The 16,732-nt window shown below is 46.8% G+C and overlaps 1 protein-coding gene across 1 annotated transcript in view; it reads left to right on the forward strand.

Moving 5' to 3' along the window:
* Nucleotides 1-16,732, forward strand: part of GPR107 (G protein-coupled receptor 107) — a 168,366-nt gene that overhangs the window by 41,049 nt on the left and 110,585 nt on the right. Inside the window, exons 6-8 of the mRNA XM_082264241.1 lie at nucleotides 5,471-5,613; nucleotides 10,926-10,967; nucleotides 14,288-14,386. Coding sequence (XP_082120367.1) covers nucleotides 5,471-5,613; nucleotides 10,926-10,967; nucleotides 14,288-14,386 — 284 coding nt within the window. The remainder of the gene's footprint in view (nucleotides 1-5,470; nucleotides 5,614-10,925; nucleotides 10,968-14,287; nucleotides 14,387-16,732) is intronic.

The following is a 16,732-nucleotide window of genomic DNA, read 5'->3' on the forward strand; positions in this document are numbered from 1 at the left end:
AGGGAAAGATGAATGCGGCCAAGTACAGGGATATCCTGGACAAAAACCTTCTCCAGAGTGCTCTGGACCTCAGACTGGGCCGAAGATTTACCTTCCAACAAGACAATGACCCTAAGCACACAGCTAAAATAACGGAGTGGTTTCACAACAACTCCGTGACTGTTCTTGAATGGCCCAGCCAGAGCCCTGACTTAAACCCAATTGAGCATCTCTGGAGAGACCTAAAAATGGCTGTCCACCAACGTTTACCATCCAACCTGACAGAACTGGAGAGGATCTGCAAGGAGGAATGGCAGAGGATCCCCAAATCCAGGTGTGAAAGACTTGTTGCATCTTTCCCAAAAAGACTCCTGGCTGTATTAGATCAAAAGGGGGCTTCTACTAAATACTGAGCAAAGGGTCTGAATACTTAGGACCATGTGATATTTCAGTTTTTCTTTTTTAATAAATCTGCAACAATGTCAACAATTCTGTGTTTTTCTGTCAGTATGGGGTGCTATGTGTACATTCATGAGGAAGAAGAATGAACCTAAATGATTTTAGCAAATGGCTGCAATATAACAAAGAGTGAAAAATTTAAGGGGGTCTGAATACTTTCCGTACCCACTGTATCTATCTATAAATAGACACACACACACACACGTTTTGCCTTTCATTTCTATTTTTAACTGAATGAGCTGTTTTACAAGGTGAGGGTTTACATTTACTTTAAGGGCTCTTTCACACGGGCGGTGCGCCCGACGGAGCCCATTCTGCTCTGCAGTGGACCGACCCGCTGAGCAAGCCGATGACCGCTCCGTCTCCGCTCTGTGTGCAGAGACGGAGCTGTCAGATCCCCGCTGTCCTCTATGGGGAGATCGGATGAGAATGGACCGCCTGTCCGTTCTCATCTGATCCCATCCGATCCTCCAGGCGGATGGAAAATAGGGTTTCCATCCATCTGGAATTCACGGACAGGATCGGAATCGGATAGCGGGTGTCAGTGGGGAATCGGATAGCGGGTGTCAGCCGAGATCTCTCCGCTGACACCCGCTGCCCCATAAGGATGCATGGAACATACAATCCGGTCCGCCTGAAAAACTGACAGGCGGATCGGATCACCCGTGTGAAAGGGGCCAAAAGCTACAGCTTCTGTCAGGAAGATGGACTGCCTATTCATCCTACCTCCAAGATTTCGCAGTGATGTCCTCCTTCAAAATCTAACATCGCTAGATGGATAAGACAGCTCATCTGAAGAGCTTACACTCTGAAAGAGAAGGCTCCTCTTGCACTGTTACTTGCTCACTCCTCTAGATTGGTGGGAGCTTCCTTGCCATTCAGATGTCAAGTCTCAGTTGTTGGGTTTTGTATTGGTGCCGCCTTGTCTTCTGTTCATTCCTTTTCAAAGTTTTACTAGTTGAACATTTAGTGTTTTGTGAATGCAGCTTTCACCTACAAGGTTCTTGCAGTGGCACTTTGAAGCTGGGTCTGTTGACCCTTGTTATTGTTGTGTCTGTTGGCACAGTATTGTGGCCTAGTCGGTGCTTGGGGATGTTCTAGGAATATCAACCCCGTGTCCTACACTATACAATTTTGAATAACCTACAGTGCATCTAGAAAGTATTAATATCGCTTCATTATTTTCCTCAAAATTCTACAAACAATGCCCCATAATGACAACATGAAAAGTGTTTGTTTTAAATCTTCGCAAATGATTTTTAAAAAATTGCATGTACATAAATGTTCACAGCGGTTGCCATGACGCTCAAACTTAAGCTCATCCTATTTCCACTGGTCATCCTTGAGATGTTTCTACAACTTTATTGGAGTCCACCTGTGGTAAATTCAGTTGATTGGAAATTATTTGGAAAGGCACACACACCTGTCTATATAAGGTCCTACGGTTATTGGTGCATGTCAGAGCTCAAACCAAGACATGAAGGCTCCATTCACACTACCGCGACTTGTCAGGCGACTTGTCAGCCTGACAAGTCGCGGTCCGTCGTGGTCCATGCAGTGCTACAGGACCCATTCTAATAGGAGCGACACAAGTCGCTCCGACTTAGAAAAAGGGTCCTGTACTACTTCGGGGCGACCTGGAGCGACTTGCATAGACATTCATTATATGAAGTCCGTGCAAGTCGCGCCGAAGTCGCAGTGCACGGGACTTGTGAAGTCGCCCCCGAAGGCGTGCCGCTTCAGTGTGAATGCGGTCGAAGTCCAAAGGAATTGTCTGTAGATACAAGATTGTATGGAGGCATAGATCTTGGGAAGGGTACAGAAAAATTTCTGCAGCATTGAAGGTCCCAATGAGCACAGTGGCCTCCATCATCCGTAAATGTAAGACGTGTGGGACCACCCGAACTCTTACTAGAGCCGGCTGTCCGGCCAAACTGAGCGATACAGGGAATAAGGCCTTAATCAGGGAGGTGACCAAGAACCCGATGGTCACTCTGACAGAGCTCCAGCATTTCTCTGTGGAGAGAGGAGAACCTTCCAGAAGAACAACCATCTCTGCAGCACTTCACCAATCAGGCCTGTATGGTAGAGTGGCCAGACGGAAGCCACTCCTCAGTAAAAGGCACATGACAGCCCACCTGGAGTTTGCCAAAAGGCACCTGAAGGACTCTCAGACCATGAGAACCAAAATTCTCTGGTCTGATGAAATAAAGATTGAACTCTTTGGCCTGAATGGCAAGCGTCATGTCTGGAGGAAACCAGGCACCGCTCATCACCTGACCAATACCATCCCTACAGTGTACTCCATGAAGAAGAATATGGTACACATTTATTGTTGAACAAAAAAAAAAAGGAAATTTATTACCTTTATACAGTACGGCAGTAGTGGGGTATCAGGGTGGGGTATCAGGGTGGGGGGGGGGGGGATCACTTAAAATGACACGGGGGGAATCAAAATGGCACAGGAGAATCAGAGGGGGGGGGGGATTACCATTTTAGTAACCCCTTCTGATCCTCCTGTGTTATTTTGATTGCCCCCTCTGATCCTTCTGTGTCATTTTAAGTGATCCCACTTCTCCCACCCCTGTGCCAGTGAACACATCCCCCCCACCCCTTTATCAGACATTTCCCCCCTACCTCAGTCACCCCTGTGTTTCCACACAATGTGCCCGACTCCTGCCCCGCGCGACTCACTGTCTAAGTGTGAGTCAGCCAGACTCCATTAGGGCAGAGCGAGCAGCAGGCGGCAGCTTGTCCTGGCGGCGGCGTGGGCTCTCTTATTAAAAGAGACCTTGCACTTCCTGTCTGCTCCGGCTGCGCTGCGGCGCCCGCCGCTTCGGTCCAGAGTCCAATGTTACGGTAGCTTCGGGGGGCCTTATTATCGGGGAGACCTTATGTTCGGGGGAGGCCTTATTATCGGGGGGATGCCTTATATTTCAGCGAGAGGCAAAACTGTAAGTAGGTCTTATTTTCGGGGATGTCTTACTTACGGGGTAACAGGATATATATATATATATATATATATATATATATATATATATATATATATATATATATATGTGTGTATGTATGTATTTATGTGTGTGTGTGTGTGTGTGTATATATATATATATATATATATATATATATATTATACAGTGGGTACGGAAAGTATTCAGACCCCCTTAAATTTTTCACTCTTTGTTATATTGCAGCCATTTGCTAAAATCATTTAAGTTCATTCTTCTTCCTCATGAATGTACACATAGCACCCCATACTGACAGAAAAACACAGAATTGTTGACATTGTTGCAGATTTATTAAAAAAGAAAAACTGAAATATCACAAGTATTCAGACCCTTTGCTCAGTATTTAGTAGAAGCCCCCTTTTGATCTAATACAGCCAGGAGTCTTTTTGGGAAAGATGCAACAAGTCTTTCACACCTGGATTTGGGGATCCTCTGCCATTCCTCCTTGCAGATCCTCTCCAGTTCTGTCAGGTTGGATGGTAAGCGTTGGTGGACAGCCATTTTTAGGTCTCTCCAGAGATGCTCAATTGGGTTTAAGTCAGGGCTCTGGCTGGGCCATTCAAGAACAGTCACGGAGTTGTTGTGAAGCCACTCCTTCGTTATTTTAGCTGTGTGCTTAGGGTCATGGTCTTGTTGGAAGGTAAATCTTCGGCCCAGTCTGAGGTCCAGAGCACTCTGGAGAAGGTTTTTGTCCAGGATATCCCTGTACTTGGCCGCATTCATCTTTCCCTCGATTGCAACCAGTCGTCCTGTTCCTGCAGCTGAAAAACACCCCCACAGCATGATGCTGCCACCACCATGCTTCACTGTTGGGACTGTGTTGGACAGGTGATGAGCAGTGCCTGGTTTTCTCCACACATACCGCATAGAATTAAGGCCAAAAAGTTCTATTTTGGTCTCATCAGACCAGAGAATCTTATTTCTCACCATCTTGGAGTCCTTCAGGTGTTTTTTTAGCAAACTCCATGCGGGCTTTCATGTGTCTTACACTGAGGAGAGGCTTCCGTCGGGCCACTCTGCCATAAAGCCCCGACTGGTGGAGGGCTGCAGTGCTGGTTGACTTTCTACAACTTTCTCCCATCTCCTGACTGCATCTCTGGAGCTCAGCCACAGTGATCTTTGGGTTCTTCTTTACCTTTCTCACCAAGGCTCTTCTCCCCCGATAGCTCAGTTTGGCCGGACGGCCAGCTCTAGGAAGGGTTCTGGTCGTCCCAAACGTCTTCCATTTGAGGATTATGGAGGCCACTGTGCTCTTAGGAACCTTAAGTGCAGCAGAAATCTTTTTGTAACCTTGGCCAGATCTGTGCCTTGCCACAATTCTGTCTCTGAGCTCTTCAGGCAGTTCCTTTGACCTCATGATTCTCATTTGCTCTGACATGCATTGTGATCTGGAAGGTCTTATATAGACAGGTGTGTGGCTTTCCTAATCAAGTCCAATCAGTATAATCAAACACAGCTGGACTCAAATGAAGGTGTAGAACCATCTCAAGGATGATCAGAAGAAATGGAAAGCACCTGAGTTAAATATATGAGTGTCACAGCAAAGGGTCTGAATACGTAGGACCATGTGATATTTCAGTTTTTCTTTTTTAATAAATCTGCAACAATGTCAACAATTCTGTGTTTTTCTGTCAGTATGGGGTGCTATGTGTACATTCATGAGGAAGAAGAATGAACTTAAATGATTTTAGCAAATGGCTGCAATATAACAAAGAGTGAAAAATTTAAGGGGGTCTGAATACTTTCCGTACCCACTGTATGTATGTATATATGTAATTTTTTCTGGCAAAAAGAAATCCTTTTTTTTGTAAACAACAAATGTCAGAAAAAGGCCTGGTCTTCAAGTGGTTGATATATCATTGCTTCATATTAAACATGACAGAAAAATCTGATTGGCTGAATGTTGGTGTTGGCTAGATTCACAAGAAGCATCAGATCAGTGTCTTTATTGGGGCAGTGGGTGTTGCTTTGGGTTCACTGCACAACTTTTGATATCTAACTTGTATTCTGTGTGTTTTGTGTAGACAATCCGCCGGACACAAATAGCAAAGATACAAAGCCGGAAGAAAAGCTAAAGACTGGAAAGTCGGATCATCCCGAGGAACAATCTCACAGCAATGCAGGAATCTCCCTAGCAAAAGAAATCAAAAGTAACGCCAGTGAGCTGGTAAATGTTTTTTTTTTTTGTTACACAAAGTTGTCCATTAATAAGATATTTCTAACACATAGCATGTACATAGCAAAAATGACACCCCAATATACATTCTGCTACTCCTGAGTATGGCGATATCACATGTGTGAAAGTTTTACACAGGTGACAGGGGCAAGTGACACGCTGCATCTGGGGGCAGGAGACAGTGGCAAGTGGCACGCTGCATCTGGGGGACAGGAGACAGTGGCAAGTGGCACGCTGCACCTGGGGGACAGGAGACAGTGGCAAGTGGCACGCGGCATCTGGGTGGCAAGAGACAGTTGCAAGTGGCACGCTGCATCTGGGTGGCAGGTGACAGTGGCAAGTGGCACGCTGCATCTGGGTGGCAGGAGACAGTGGCAGGCTGCATCTGGGTGACAGTGGCAAGTGGCACGCTGCATCTGGTTGGCAGGCGACAGTGGCAAGTGACACACTGCATCTGGGTATGGAAACAATTAAACTCGCTGCTCCAGGTGAAGCCTGATGTTACGTGTGCCCGCCTCGGCTCGCCTCCGCATACAATGGATATAAAAGAAATGGCCGCACTCCAAATTCCATCAAAATTCTTGTTTAATGAACAAACATCCCAAGTGTTGCAAAGAATGCAAGGTAGACGCTGCATCTGGGTTGCAGGTGACAGTGGCAAGTGACACACTGCATCTTGGGAACAGGAGACCGTGGCAAGTGACACGCTGCATCTGAGTGGTAGGTGACAGTGGCAAGTGACACGCTGCATCTGAGTGGTAGGTGACAGTGGCAAGTGACACGCTGCATCTGGTGGCAGGTGACAGTGATGTACAGAATATTGGGACCTGATATCCGCTAACCGCCTGGCATGCGGCTGAAAAATTGGTATCGGCCCTGAAAAAAACATATCGGTCAACCCCTATCCAGTAGTGTATAGCATACCTGAAAAAAAAATCGCCGCTCAACCCTATCCAGTCTATGTGGTTAACATGTATAAGCTGGCCTCCTCCGCCTTGCACCACTCCACTCGCCATGTCCTCTGACCTGTTTCACCCCACCCTCCAGGTCTTAGTCATAGAGGTGTTCCTTTATGTAGCTCTACATTGCCCAATTTCTGGGCTGTTCTGACAGGAAAAGATCTTATTTTTATTTGTGTGATCTTCCTTTTTGAAGCATTAAAATGGAACTATAATCCCCTCTCCGGCACTGCGCTGTCCCGGACCTCTCCATCAGTTGCTGTCATCTTTTGCTGAGTGGCTTCCAGGTACCGATCTCTGGCTATAGCCATGCACAGGAGTTTGTCAGCTCAGCATTGCTAAAATTGTGCACTGCACTATGCATGTCCTGCTTAGTGCACAGTGACAGACTGGCAGGTAGAAGTAGTGAGGTTTATTTACTAAAATTCTACAGTGCAAAATCTGCTGCAGCTCTGCATAGAAATCAATAAGCTTCCAGGTTTTATTTCCAAAGCTTAACTGAACCAGCTAAAATTGGAAGCTTGATTGGCTATCGTGCACAGCTGCACCTGATTTTGCACTCTTCAGTTTTAGTAAATTAACCTCAGCATGTCTGTTTTGCAATAAAAATCCTGCCTGTCCCCAACTTTATTTTCCTTTATTTTTTATACCTAATGGAGTAGTAAAGTCAGAAGGTTTTTTTTTTTTTTTTTTTTTTTTTTTTAATCTTAAAGCATTCTATCCATTAGGATAAAAAGCCTTCTGTATGTAGCAGCCCCCCTCAGCCTCCCTAATACTTAACTGAGCCCCATTTCTGTCCTGCAATGTCCACGAGTCCCTCGACCGTCCGGGACTCTCCTTACTGATTGGCTGAGGCACAGCAACGGCGCCATTGGCTCCTGCGGCTGTCAATCAAAGTCAGCCAATCAGGAGAGAGGGGGTGGGGCCGAACTGCAGCTCTGTGAATGGATACACAGAGCTGCAGCTCAGCCCTGGTGTCCCTATAGCAAGCTGCTTGCTGTGGAGGCACTCAACAGGAGGGAGGGGCTAGGAGCAGCAACGAGGGACCCGAGAAAAGGAGGATCCGGGCTGCTCTGTGCAAAACCACCTGTATAGAGGAGGTAAGTACAGTATAAATGTTTAACAGAGTAAAACACTGCGCTATGAGGTAAGTAGCTAGCACTTGGAATAAAGATACAGACTTCCAAAAACAAAATGGCAAACAAATAGTGCAGCGCTAGTCAAAGTTAAAGCGGAGTTCCGGCCTCAAAATCGAAAAAATCAATTTTGGGCCATCCGCTTGCTGAGGGCCACCTGAAAAAGAAATGGATGCTCCCAATTTTTTTTGGTCACTTACCTTGATATAGAAGAAAATATACTCGCCTTCCTTCCACTTCCTCCCTCTGCGGGTGCGGCCCGCGCCGTCTCTTCCAGTTTGCGATGACTCCTGGGAGCTGAACGTCATCGCTCCCAGGAATCAATGCGCCTGCACCGGCCCCGCTCGTCACCTCCGGTGCAAGCGCAGCATTCCCTGCTAAACAGCTTCTGGACATGCCTAGAAGTCACCGGAAGTGACGAGCGGGGCCGGTGCAGTGCATTGTGGGACTCCGACGTGACGGAAGAGGACACGAAGAGGGACGCTGCGGCTTCAGCTGCCCACACCTGAGATGGCAGCACTGGAGAAGAACTTTTCAAGGTAAGTATTTCTTCTTACAGGTAAGTGCGACCCGGGACAGTTCAAAGGCTATCCATCCGAGATTTTGGAGCGAACTCCGCCAGGAAAGCCGCAGCATGACATATGAGCTGGTTGACGGCTGATCCTTCATGTACCAATGCCTTATGGGTGGATGATCGGTGGATTGCCTATTTGGACCACCTATGATTTAGTGGTCATACATACAGAACATTTTTTTTTTTTTTTTTTAAAAACTAGACTTTACAATCACTTTAACCAATTAAGCCCCGGAGGATTTGGCTGCTCAATGACCAGGCCCTATTTTGCGATTCGGCACTGCATGACTTTAACGGACAATTGCGCGGTCGTGCAACGCTGTACCTAAAGGAATTTGACGTCCTTTTTATCCCCATAAACAGAGCTTTCTTTTGTTGGTATTTGATCACCTGTGCGATTTTTTTTTTTTTTTTTTGCGCTATAAATAAAAAAAGAGCGACAGTTTTGCAAAAATAACAATATTTTTCACATTTTAAAATATGAAATTCCCCAAAAAAAAAAAATGTAAAAATCTAAATTTTCTAACATTTTAGGTCAATTTGTTTTCTGCTACATATTTTTGGTAAAAAAAAATCACAATGAGCGTATTTTGATTGGTTTGCGCAAAAGTTATTGCGTTTACTAACTACGGGAAAGATTTATGTCATTTTTATTGTTTGTTTGTTTTTTTTTTAACAAGTAATGGCGGCGATCTGCGATTTTTTTTTTTTTTTTTTTTTTTTTTTTTTTTGCGGGACTGCGACATTGCGGTGGACAGATCGGACCCTTGACTGACATTTTTGACACTTTTGGGGGTACCAGTGACATTACTACAGTAATCAGTGCTAAAAATATGCACTGTTACTGTAATAATGACACTGGCAGGGAAGGGGTTCACTTTATTGGTGATCAAGGGGTAAATGTATCCCTAGGGGCGTGTTTCTAACTGTGGGGGGATGTGGCTAGTGATGTAACCACAGACACATACGATCCTACATAGCAGGATCGTATAGTCTCTGCACTTACATCAGGGAGAATGACAGACGGATGTGTTTACATCAGCCGCCTGCCTTTCTCCCTCTCCTGAGCGGGAGATCGCGAGTGGCTGGCGGGCATGTGAGCCGCCGGTCACACGCGCAGGGATGCCCGTGAACGAGCGGGGGCGGGAGTGTGCCTCCGGCGGTGCGCTCTCGCCCCCTACAGGCTCCTGGGCGAGCGACGTAGCCCTACGTCGGTTTGCCCAGGAGCGGCTGACTGCCACAGTAAATATACTGACGACAGTCGGCAAGTGGTTTTAAGAGCCAGCCATAGACAGAGTGACTTTCGATCCATGTACGGGCAGGCTGGTTGTACTGAATTCGAACACTCAATTAACTTCAGTACAACCAGGGTTTTTTTTTTTTTTTCGATCCACGCTGCCACCTATAGCAGCCAGCAATGATCATTGTATTCTGGGGGCGGGAAAACCTCCTGCCGTCAGAATACAATAGCTCCTAGGGAGGGATTCCTTCATCCAACACTTAATGTGCTGATGGGGGAAATCAAGCAATGTATGGCTTGCTTTAAAGTTCCACTTTAACTGAAGCTGACTTTCTCACAATTTTGCATAATAGAAAGCCCAGGATTTTGTGAGGTAATTGGAGACATGTAGACCCGGAGGTGCTTGCTCTGGCATATAGCTGGCAGTTGTATAAAATTAATACAGCCACCCTTTTTCACTTTTTGTTTCTGGAAGTATCTAGGGCAGGGGTGTCCAACTCCATTTCATTGCGGGCCGCATCAGCATTATGGTTGCCCTCAAAGGGCCAGTTATATCTGTAAGATTGGATGTCCAGAGCACCCCATGCCCCCTTATACCCTTACATGAGATGTCAAGAGCCGTCCCACTATCAGAAGTCAAGAGTCACCCATCCTTTCTTACATCACAATGCACCCCCTTTCCCTGTGCTGCTGCCAGGAAGAAGATGCGGGTGGATCTGAAAGAAGTGCAGGGTCTGGAGGAGACCCAGAGGAGGGCTGGAGTCCGCTTCCAGAGTCTGCTGAATGCTGAGACCAGGGGAGGCAGAGGCAAGGTGGTGTTGCGGCTGCACAGAGAGGTGCAGGATCTGTAGGAGGAGTTCTGCCCTCCTCTCTGCTGTGGTCTGTTGGTAAAGGGGGGGCAAAGATGAGCCTTTCTGCAGCTGCAGGATCTGGCAAAGGAGTTGTGTCCTCTCTTCTGCCGACCACAGAGCCAAGGTGGGGGCAGAGACAAGGGGGGTGCCGCAGCTGCAGGAGAGGTACGAGGGCCACATGAAATAGGGGGGTGCCGCAGCTGCAGGAGAGGTACTAGGGCCACATGAAATGGCCTGGGGGGCCGCATTCGGCCCGTGGGCCTTGTGTTTGACACTTGTGATCTAGGGCCACCACCAAGCCTGTGTGTTTTGAGCCGCCAGACGGCCATCATTTCAATGATAAATGCACCTTGCAAAAACTTGAGTTCACCAAATATTATTTGATGATTTTTTGTGGAGGATGCATGCATTCCCATGCCACCCAGGCAGCCAAAAATGTCCTAAAAATACTTAAAAACATTTATTAATTTACTTCTGTTATTGTAATTTTATGCAACTTGATCACATCAGCCATTGCTAACCTTTTCTTTTTCTCTGTTGCAGTGTTATCAGATTAAAGTTGATAAAGGGGTTGCATCCTTCCAGGTAAATTTTCATCTTCTATTGATATCCAACTTCCTTTCTGCAGGCTGGGCAGTGTTTAGATCTTGCGGTTCCCTGTATTCCTGCGGTCCGAACATGCACCAGACTTATAGTATTTTAGAGATTACTGGCTGATCATGGCTAGAAGTGGTGTTGATTTGAATTTAGGCATCATTCACACAGCCAGTCAAGACCATACACAGCCAAGAATTCGCAAAAATCTCCGGCAAGAATCACACGTGTGTGTGATCATCCATAACCAGGCAGCCTGTACAAATCAATGACAGGCTGACAGCTGCAGTGGCTGTTGTCATGTAAACGGACATCCGATGTGGTAAATGCAATTAGGAACAAATGAGCAGCCTGTGGCGCAATCCGTCTGCTCAGGGCCACTCACCTGAAATCTTCATTGCTTTGTGTCCTCTTGAGGAATCCCTTTTTCACACGGGCGATCCGATCCCGACTATTTACTGCGGCGGTCAGCCCCTCACAGGCAGAGCGACGTAGTACTACGTCGCTAGCCTGTGAGGGTCTAGGGAGCGAGTGCGCGTCCCCGGAGGCACGCTCCCGCGTGGTCACGGATCCCCCCCCCCCCGCGCATGTGACCGGCGGACCCGATGTCCGCCGGTCACACGGCGATCGTCGGTGCAGAGGGAGAAAGGCAGGCGGCTGATGTAAACAAGCCGCCTGTCATTCTCTCCTGTGTAGAAACAGTGATCATACGGTTCTACTATGTAGGACCGTTGATCACTGTTCCTACACCTCAAGCCACAGCCAATCAGTTAGAATCACGCCCCTAGGGACACACATAACCCCTCCCTCTCAAAAAAGTTAACCCCTTCACTGCCAGTGTCCTTTTACAGTAACAGTGCATATGTATAGCACTGATTACTGTAGAAATATCACTGGTAACCCCAAAAGTGTAAAAAATGTCAGTCAAGGGTCCAATCTGTCCGCTGCAATGTCGCAGTACCGCAAAAAAAATCGCAGATCGCCACCATTAACAAAAATGACAAAAATATTTCCCTTTGTTAGTAAACGCGATAACTTTTGCGCAAACCAATCAAAATACGCTTTTTGCGTTTTTTTTTTTTTTTTACCAAACATAGGTAGCATAAAACAAATTGGCCGAAAATGTTAAAAAATGTTGATTTTTACATTTTTTTGGGGGGGAATTTCATATAAAAAAAATGTGAAGAATATTGCTACTTTTGCAAAATTGTCGCTCGTTTTTTTGTTTATAGCTCATGATCAAAAAATCGCACAGGTGATCGAATACCACCAAAAGAAAGCTCTGTTTGTGGGGAAAAAAAGGACGTCAAATTCGTTTAGGTACAGTGTAGCACGACCGCGCAATTGTCCGTTAAAGTCACGCAGTGCCGAATCGCAAAATAGGCCCTGGTCAGGAAGGGGGTAAAATCTTCCGGGGCTTAAGTGGTTAATGACCAGGCCATTGTTTGCGATTCGGCACTGCTTTACTGTAACGGACAATTGCGCGGTTGTGCGATGCTGTTCCTAAATAAAATTGATGTAGTTTTTTTCCCTCACAAACAGAGCTTTCTTTTGGTGGTATTTGATCACTTGTGAGATTTTTATTTTTTGCGCTATCAACAAAAATAGAGCGACAATTCTCAAAAAAAAAATATTTTTCACATTCTGCTATATAACATTCCCAAAAAAAAAATGTAAAAATCAAAATTTTTCAACATTGTAGGCTGATTTGTTTTCTGCTACAAATGTTTGGTGAAAAAAATCGCAATAAGTGTATTTTTGTTTGGTTTGCACAAAAGTTATCGTGTCTACTAACTACGGGAAAGATTTAGGTCGTCTTTTTTTTTTTTTTTTTTTTGTAATGGCGGCGATCTGCGAATTTTTAGCGGTATTGCGACGGACAGATCAGACCCCTAACTGATATTTTTGACACTTTTAAGGGGATCAGTGATATTACTACAGTAATCAGTGCTAAAAATATGCACTGTTACTGTAATAATGCCATTGGCAGGGAAGGGACTAACCCAGGGGCGATCAAAGGGTTAAATGTGTACCTAGGGGAGTGATTCTAACTGTATGGGGGTTGGGCTTTTGAAATGATCATAGAGACATGTGTTTCTATATAGAAGGATCACAGAGCACTCTGTGATCATTCCAGAGAGAAGAACGGTCGGCTGTGTTTACAACAACTGTGTGTTCTTCTCTCTCAGCAGGTAACGATCGCAGGTGTCAGACGGCAATCGGAGCCGCCTGGTCCGTGCATCAGAGTCCCCGCTGCCGAGTGGGGGCAGGAGCTCGCTGCCGGCTGTGCGCGCTCGCCCCCTAGCTGCTGGCGCGCGACTGACGTATTTGGGCTGGAGGGGCCGCTGTACCGCAGTATTTCTGTGGCGGACGGTCCGAAAGCTGTTAAAGCACATGTAGTACTAGTTAGGGGAATCGTTTTTGTTGTGCCCTCCCTCCTGCCGAGTGCCCCCAGAGCAATCAGCTTGCAGTAGGGGCACTCAGACAGGTTAGTTCCCAAGCCGTGGCTCTGTGTGCCCCACCCCCTCTATCCTCATTGGCTCACTGGCTGTGATTGACAGCAGCGGGAGCTACCGCCTCAGCCAATGAGGAGGATGAGTCCCTGGAGAGCTGAGGTTCTTGTGCACATCGCTGGAGGAAGATCAGGCTTGGGTAAGTGTTAGCGGGACTGCTGCATACAAGTTTTCTACCTTCATGCGTAAAAAAAACCTTGAGTCTTTACATATGCACTGTTACTGTAAAAATGACACTGGCAGGGAAGAGATTAACTCTATTAGTGATCAAGGGGTTAAGTGTGTCCCTAGGGGCGTGATTCTAACTCAAGGGGCGTGGCTTGTGATGTAACCACAGAGACTTACAATCCTACATAGCAGGACCGTATGATCTCTGCTGTTACACCAGGGAGAATGACAGGCGGCTTTATTTACATCAGCCGCCTGCCTTTCTCCCTCTCCAGCGGGAGATCGCGAGTGACCGGTGGACATCGGAGCCGTCGGTCACTCGCGCGGGGATCCCGGTGAACGAGCAGGGGTGGGAGCGCGCCTCCGGCGGCGCTCGCTCGCCCCCTATTGATTTGCGGGCGTGTGACGTACCGGTATGTCACTTTGCCCAGGAGGGGCTGACTGCCGCAGTATATGTATTTGCGGCAGTCGGTAAGTGGTTAAAGACAAATTGAGGTGTGTATACTAGCTGTGTTTAATATGGTGTATTTATGTCTGCTCATAGTTCATTTATAGTGAGTAAGTAAACATTTTTTTAAATTGACTATTCTGTACCTGAACCTTATTGTTTTTTTTCAATTTACTTTCTAGTTTGCATTTAATGTGACTGCAAACTCTTTGGAGGGCCTTTACAGCTTGTACTTCCACATATGTCCTAAAGAAATTGATCAAAACCCCTTCAGCCTTGAGGTAAGTGTACCTATTTTAAGGATAACAATGTACACCCCTCACATTTTCGCTTGTATAGCAGTGTAAATTTGCTGTCCCCTCAAAATAACTCAACACACAGCCATTAATGTCTAAACCGCTGGCAACAAAAGTGAGTACACCCCTAAGTGGAAATGTCCAAATTGGGCCCAAAGTGTCAATATTTTGTGTGGCCACCATTATTTTCCAGCACTGTCTTGAAGTGGTTGTAAACCCACTTTAAAGTCTTTTGCTAATAGTTAATCCTATATTAAGGCTTACCTATAGGTTCTATAATTATCTCCTAAACATGCACCGTTTAGGAGATAATTACAGTGCATGCGGCCGATGACGTTCCTTCAGAGTCCTATGGCGTGAACGGCGGCTCCCGCGTGCATGCACGGGAGTGATGTAATCGCGCCTCCGGCCAATCAGATGGAACAAGGAAGCAGGACGGCCGGACATGTCGGCCATCCTGTTGCTGAGTGGGAGGCACTGCGAGGTCTTCGTTTTAAGGTAAGTATTTCATAATGAGCTAGTCTTCCTGATTCCAGGGGAGTGTTCTGGGAGTTCTTCCTGATTCCGGGGGAGTGTTCTGGGAGTTCTTCCTGATTCCAGGAAGTGTTCTGGGAGTTCTTCCTGATTCCAGGAAGTGTTCTGGGAGTTCTTCCTGATTCCAGGGGAGTGTTCTGGGAGTTATTCCTGAATCCAGCCTTCTGGGAGTTCTTCCTGATTCCGGGGGAGCGTTCTGGGAGTTCTTCCTGATTCCAGGGAGTGTTCTGGGAGTTCTCCCTGATTCCAGGGAGTGTTCTGGGAGTTCTTCCTGATTCCGGGGGAGCGTTCTGGGAGTTCTTCCTGATTCCAGGGAGTGTTCTGGGAGTTCTCCCTGATTCCAGGGGAGTGTTCTGGGAGTTCTTCCTGATTCCGGGGGAGTGTTCTGGGAGTTCTTCCTGATTCCAGGGAGTGTTCTGGGAGTTCTTCCTGATTCCAGGGAGTGTTCTGGGAGTTCTCCCTGATTCCAGGGAGTGTTCTGGGAGTTCTTCCTGATTCCGGGGGAGTGTTCTGGGAGTTCTTCCTGATTCCGGGGGAGTGTTCTGGGAGTTCTTCCTGATTCCAGGGGAGTGTTCTGGGAGTTCTTCCTGATTCCAGGGAGTGTTCTGGGAGTTCTTCCTGATTCCAGGGGAGCGTTCTGGGAGTTCTTCCTGATTCCAGGGGAGTGTTCTGGGAGTTCTTCCTGATTCCAGCCTCCTGGGAGTGATGACAAACAACTCCCAGGATGCAATGCAAAGGCAGAAGGGATGTCGGTGGCCGCGGCCACAGAGGGGGGAGAAGGAGGTAGTACAATAAAAAATGCCCTGAAAATAAGGTAAGGGACCTCCGAAAAAAATTGAAAATGCCCAATTGTTGATCAGCATAGTGAGCACTCCAGGAATCACTAAAGTTGCAAAATAGGCCAGAACTCCACTTATAGCAGCATGGTTAATAGATAATAAACAAGCAAAAAATTGGGGGAGCAAACCCTGAACATGTATATCTAAAGCCGGTGCAGCTATGGACCAAGCAACATGTATATTAAAAAAGAATAGCGCAACCATGCAAAAGAAATGACTATTAAATATGGAGACAATCCATAAATAAAAATGGGGGTTTAGTCCCACCATATGGCCATATCGTGCTCAAGCCCACCACTGCGTCAAAGTACCCCATTATCAGTGGGTCCTACACTATCCATAAAAAAGGGGTGAATGGTTAATAGATACAATAAGGATAACCTAGAACTGGCATCACTGTATGGCGGCCCACATCCGCCCCGAGCTGTTGCACTATCAGGACCGCCGTGATCACGCCATTTGGCTGCTGCTTTTCTTCCCTGCCTCTGCCGCTGTTATTAGCAGAGCAGGGTGGATGGCTGGAGGCGGGACCGTTCTGGACTGGGGGCTGGACCGGAATTGAATGGAGAGAGGCAGCTGCCTGATTTAACTTTTCACGTTGGAGGTGATTGGCTGCTGGGAGGTGATTGTGTGTGTGTGTGGGGGGTGGTGATGTGAAGGGGGACAGTGCTGTGGGTGGTGATGTGAAGGGGGATAAGCAGCTGCACAGAAAACGTGCAGGGGGTACCATTGACTCTTAAACGCAATGAAATACAAGGTGTGGTTTCCCGCACATGGAAATTACATGGTGCAAACGCCACCATGCAGTTTCCATGTGACTGCATTTTTAAAAAGGTGCCGGGGCTTTTTTCCCAGCAGAAAATGCAGACGCAGCAGCCCATTCAAATAAATGGGCTGTCGTGCCTGCACACCTGGGCTGTGATGTAAAGAATCCAAGTCCTCACACAAAAAGGCAATC

This window comes from Pelophylax lessonae, assembly GCF_965119305.1.
Source record: "Pelophylax lessonae genome assembly, chromosome: 7".
Taxonomy (NCBI): Eukaryota; Metazoa; Chordata; class Amphibia; order Anura; family Ranidae; genus Pelophylax; species Pelophylax lessonae.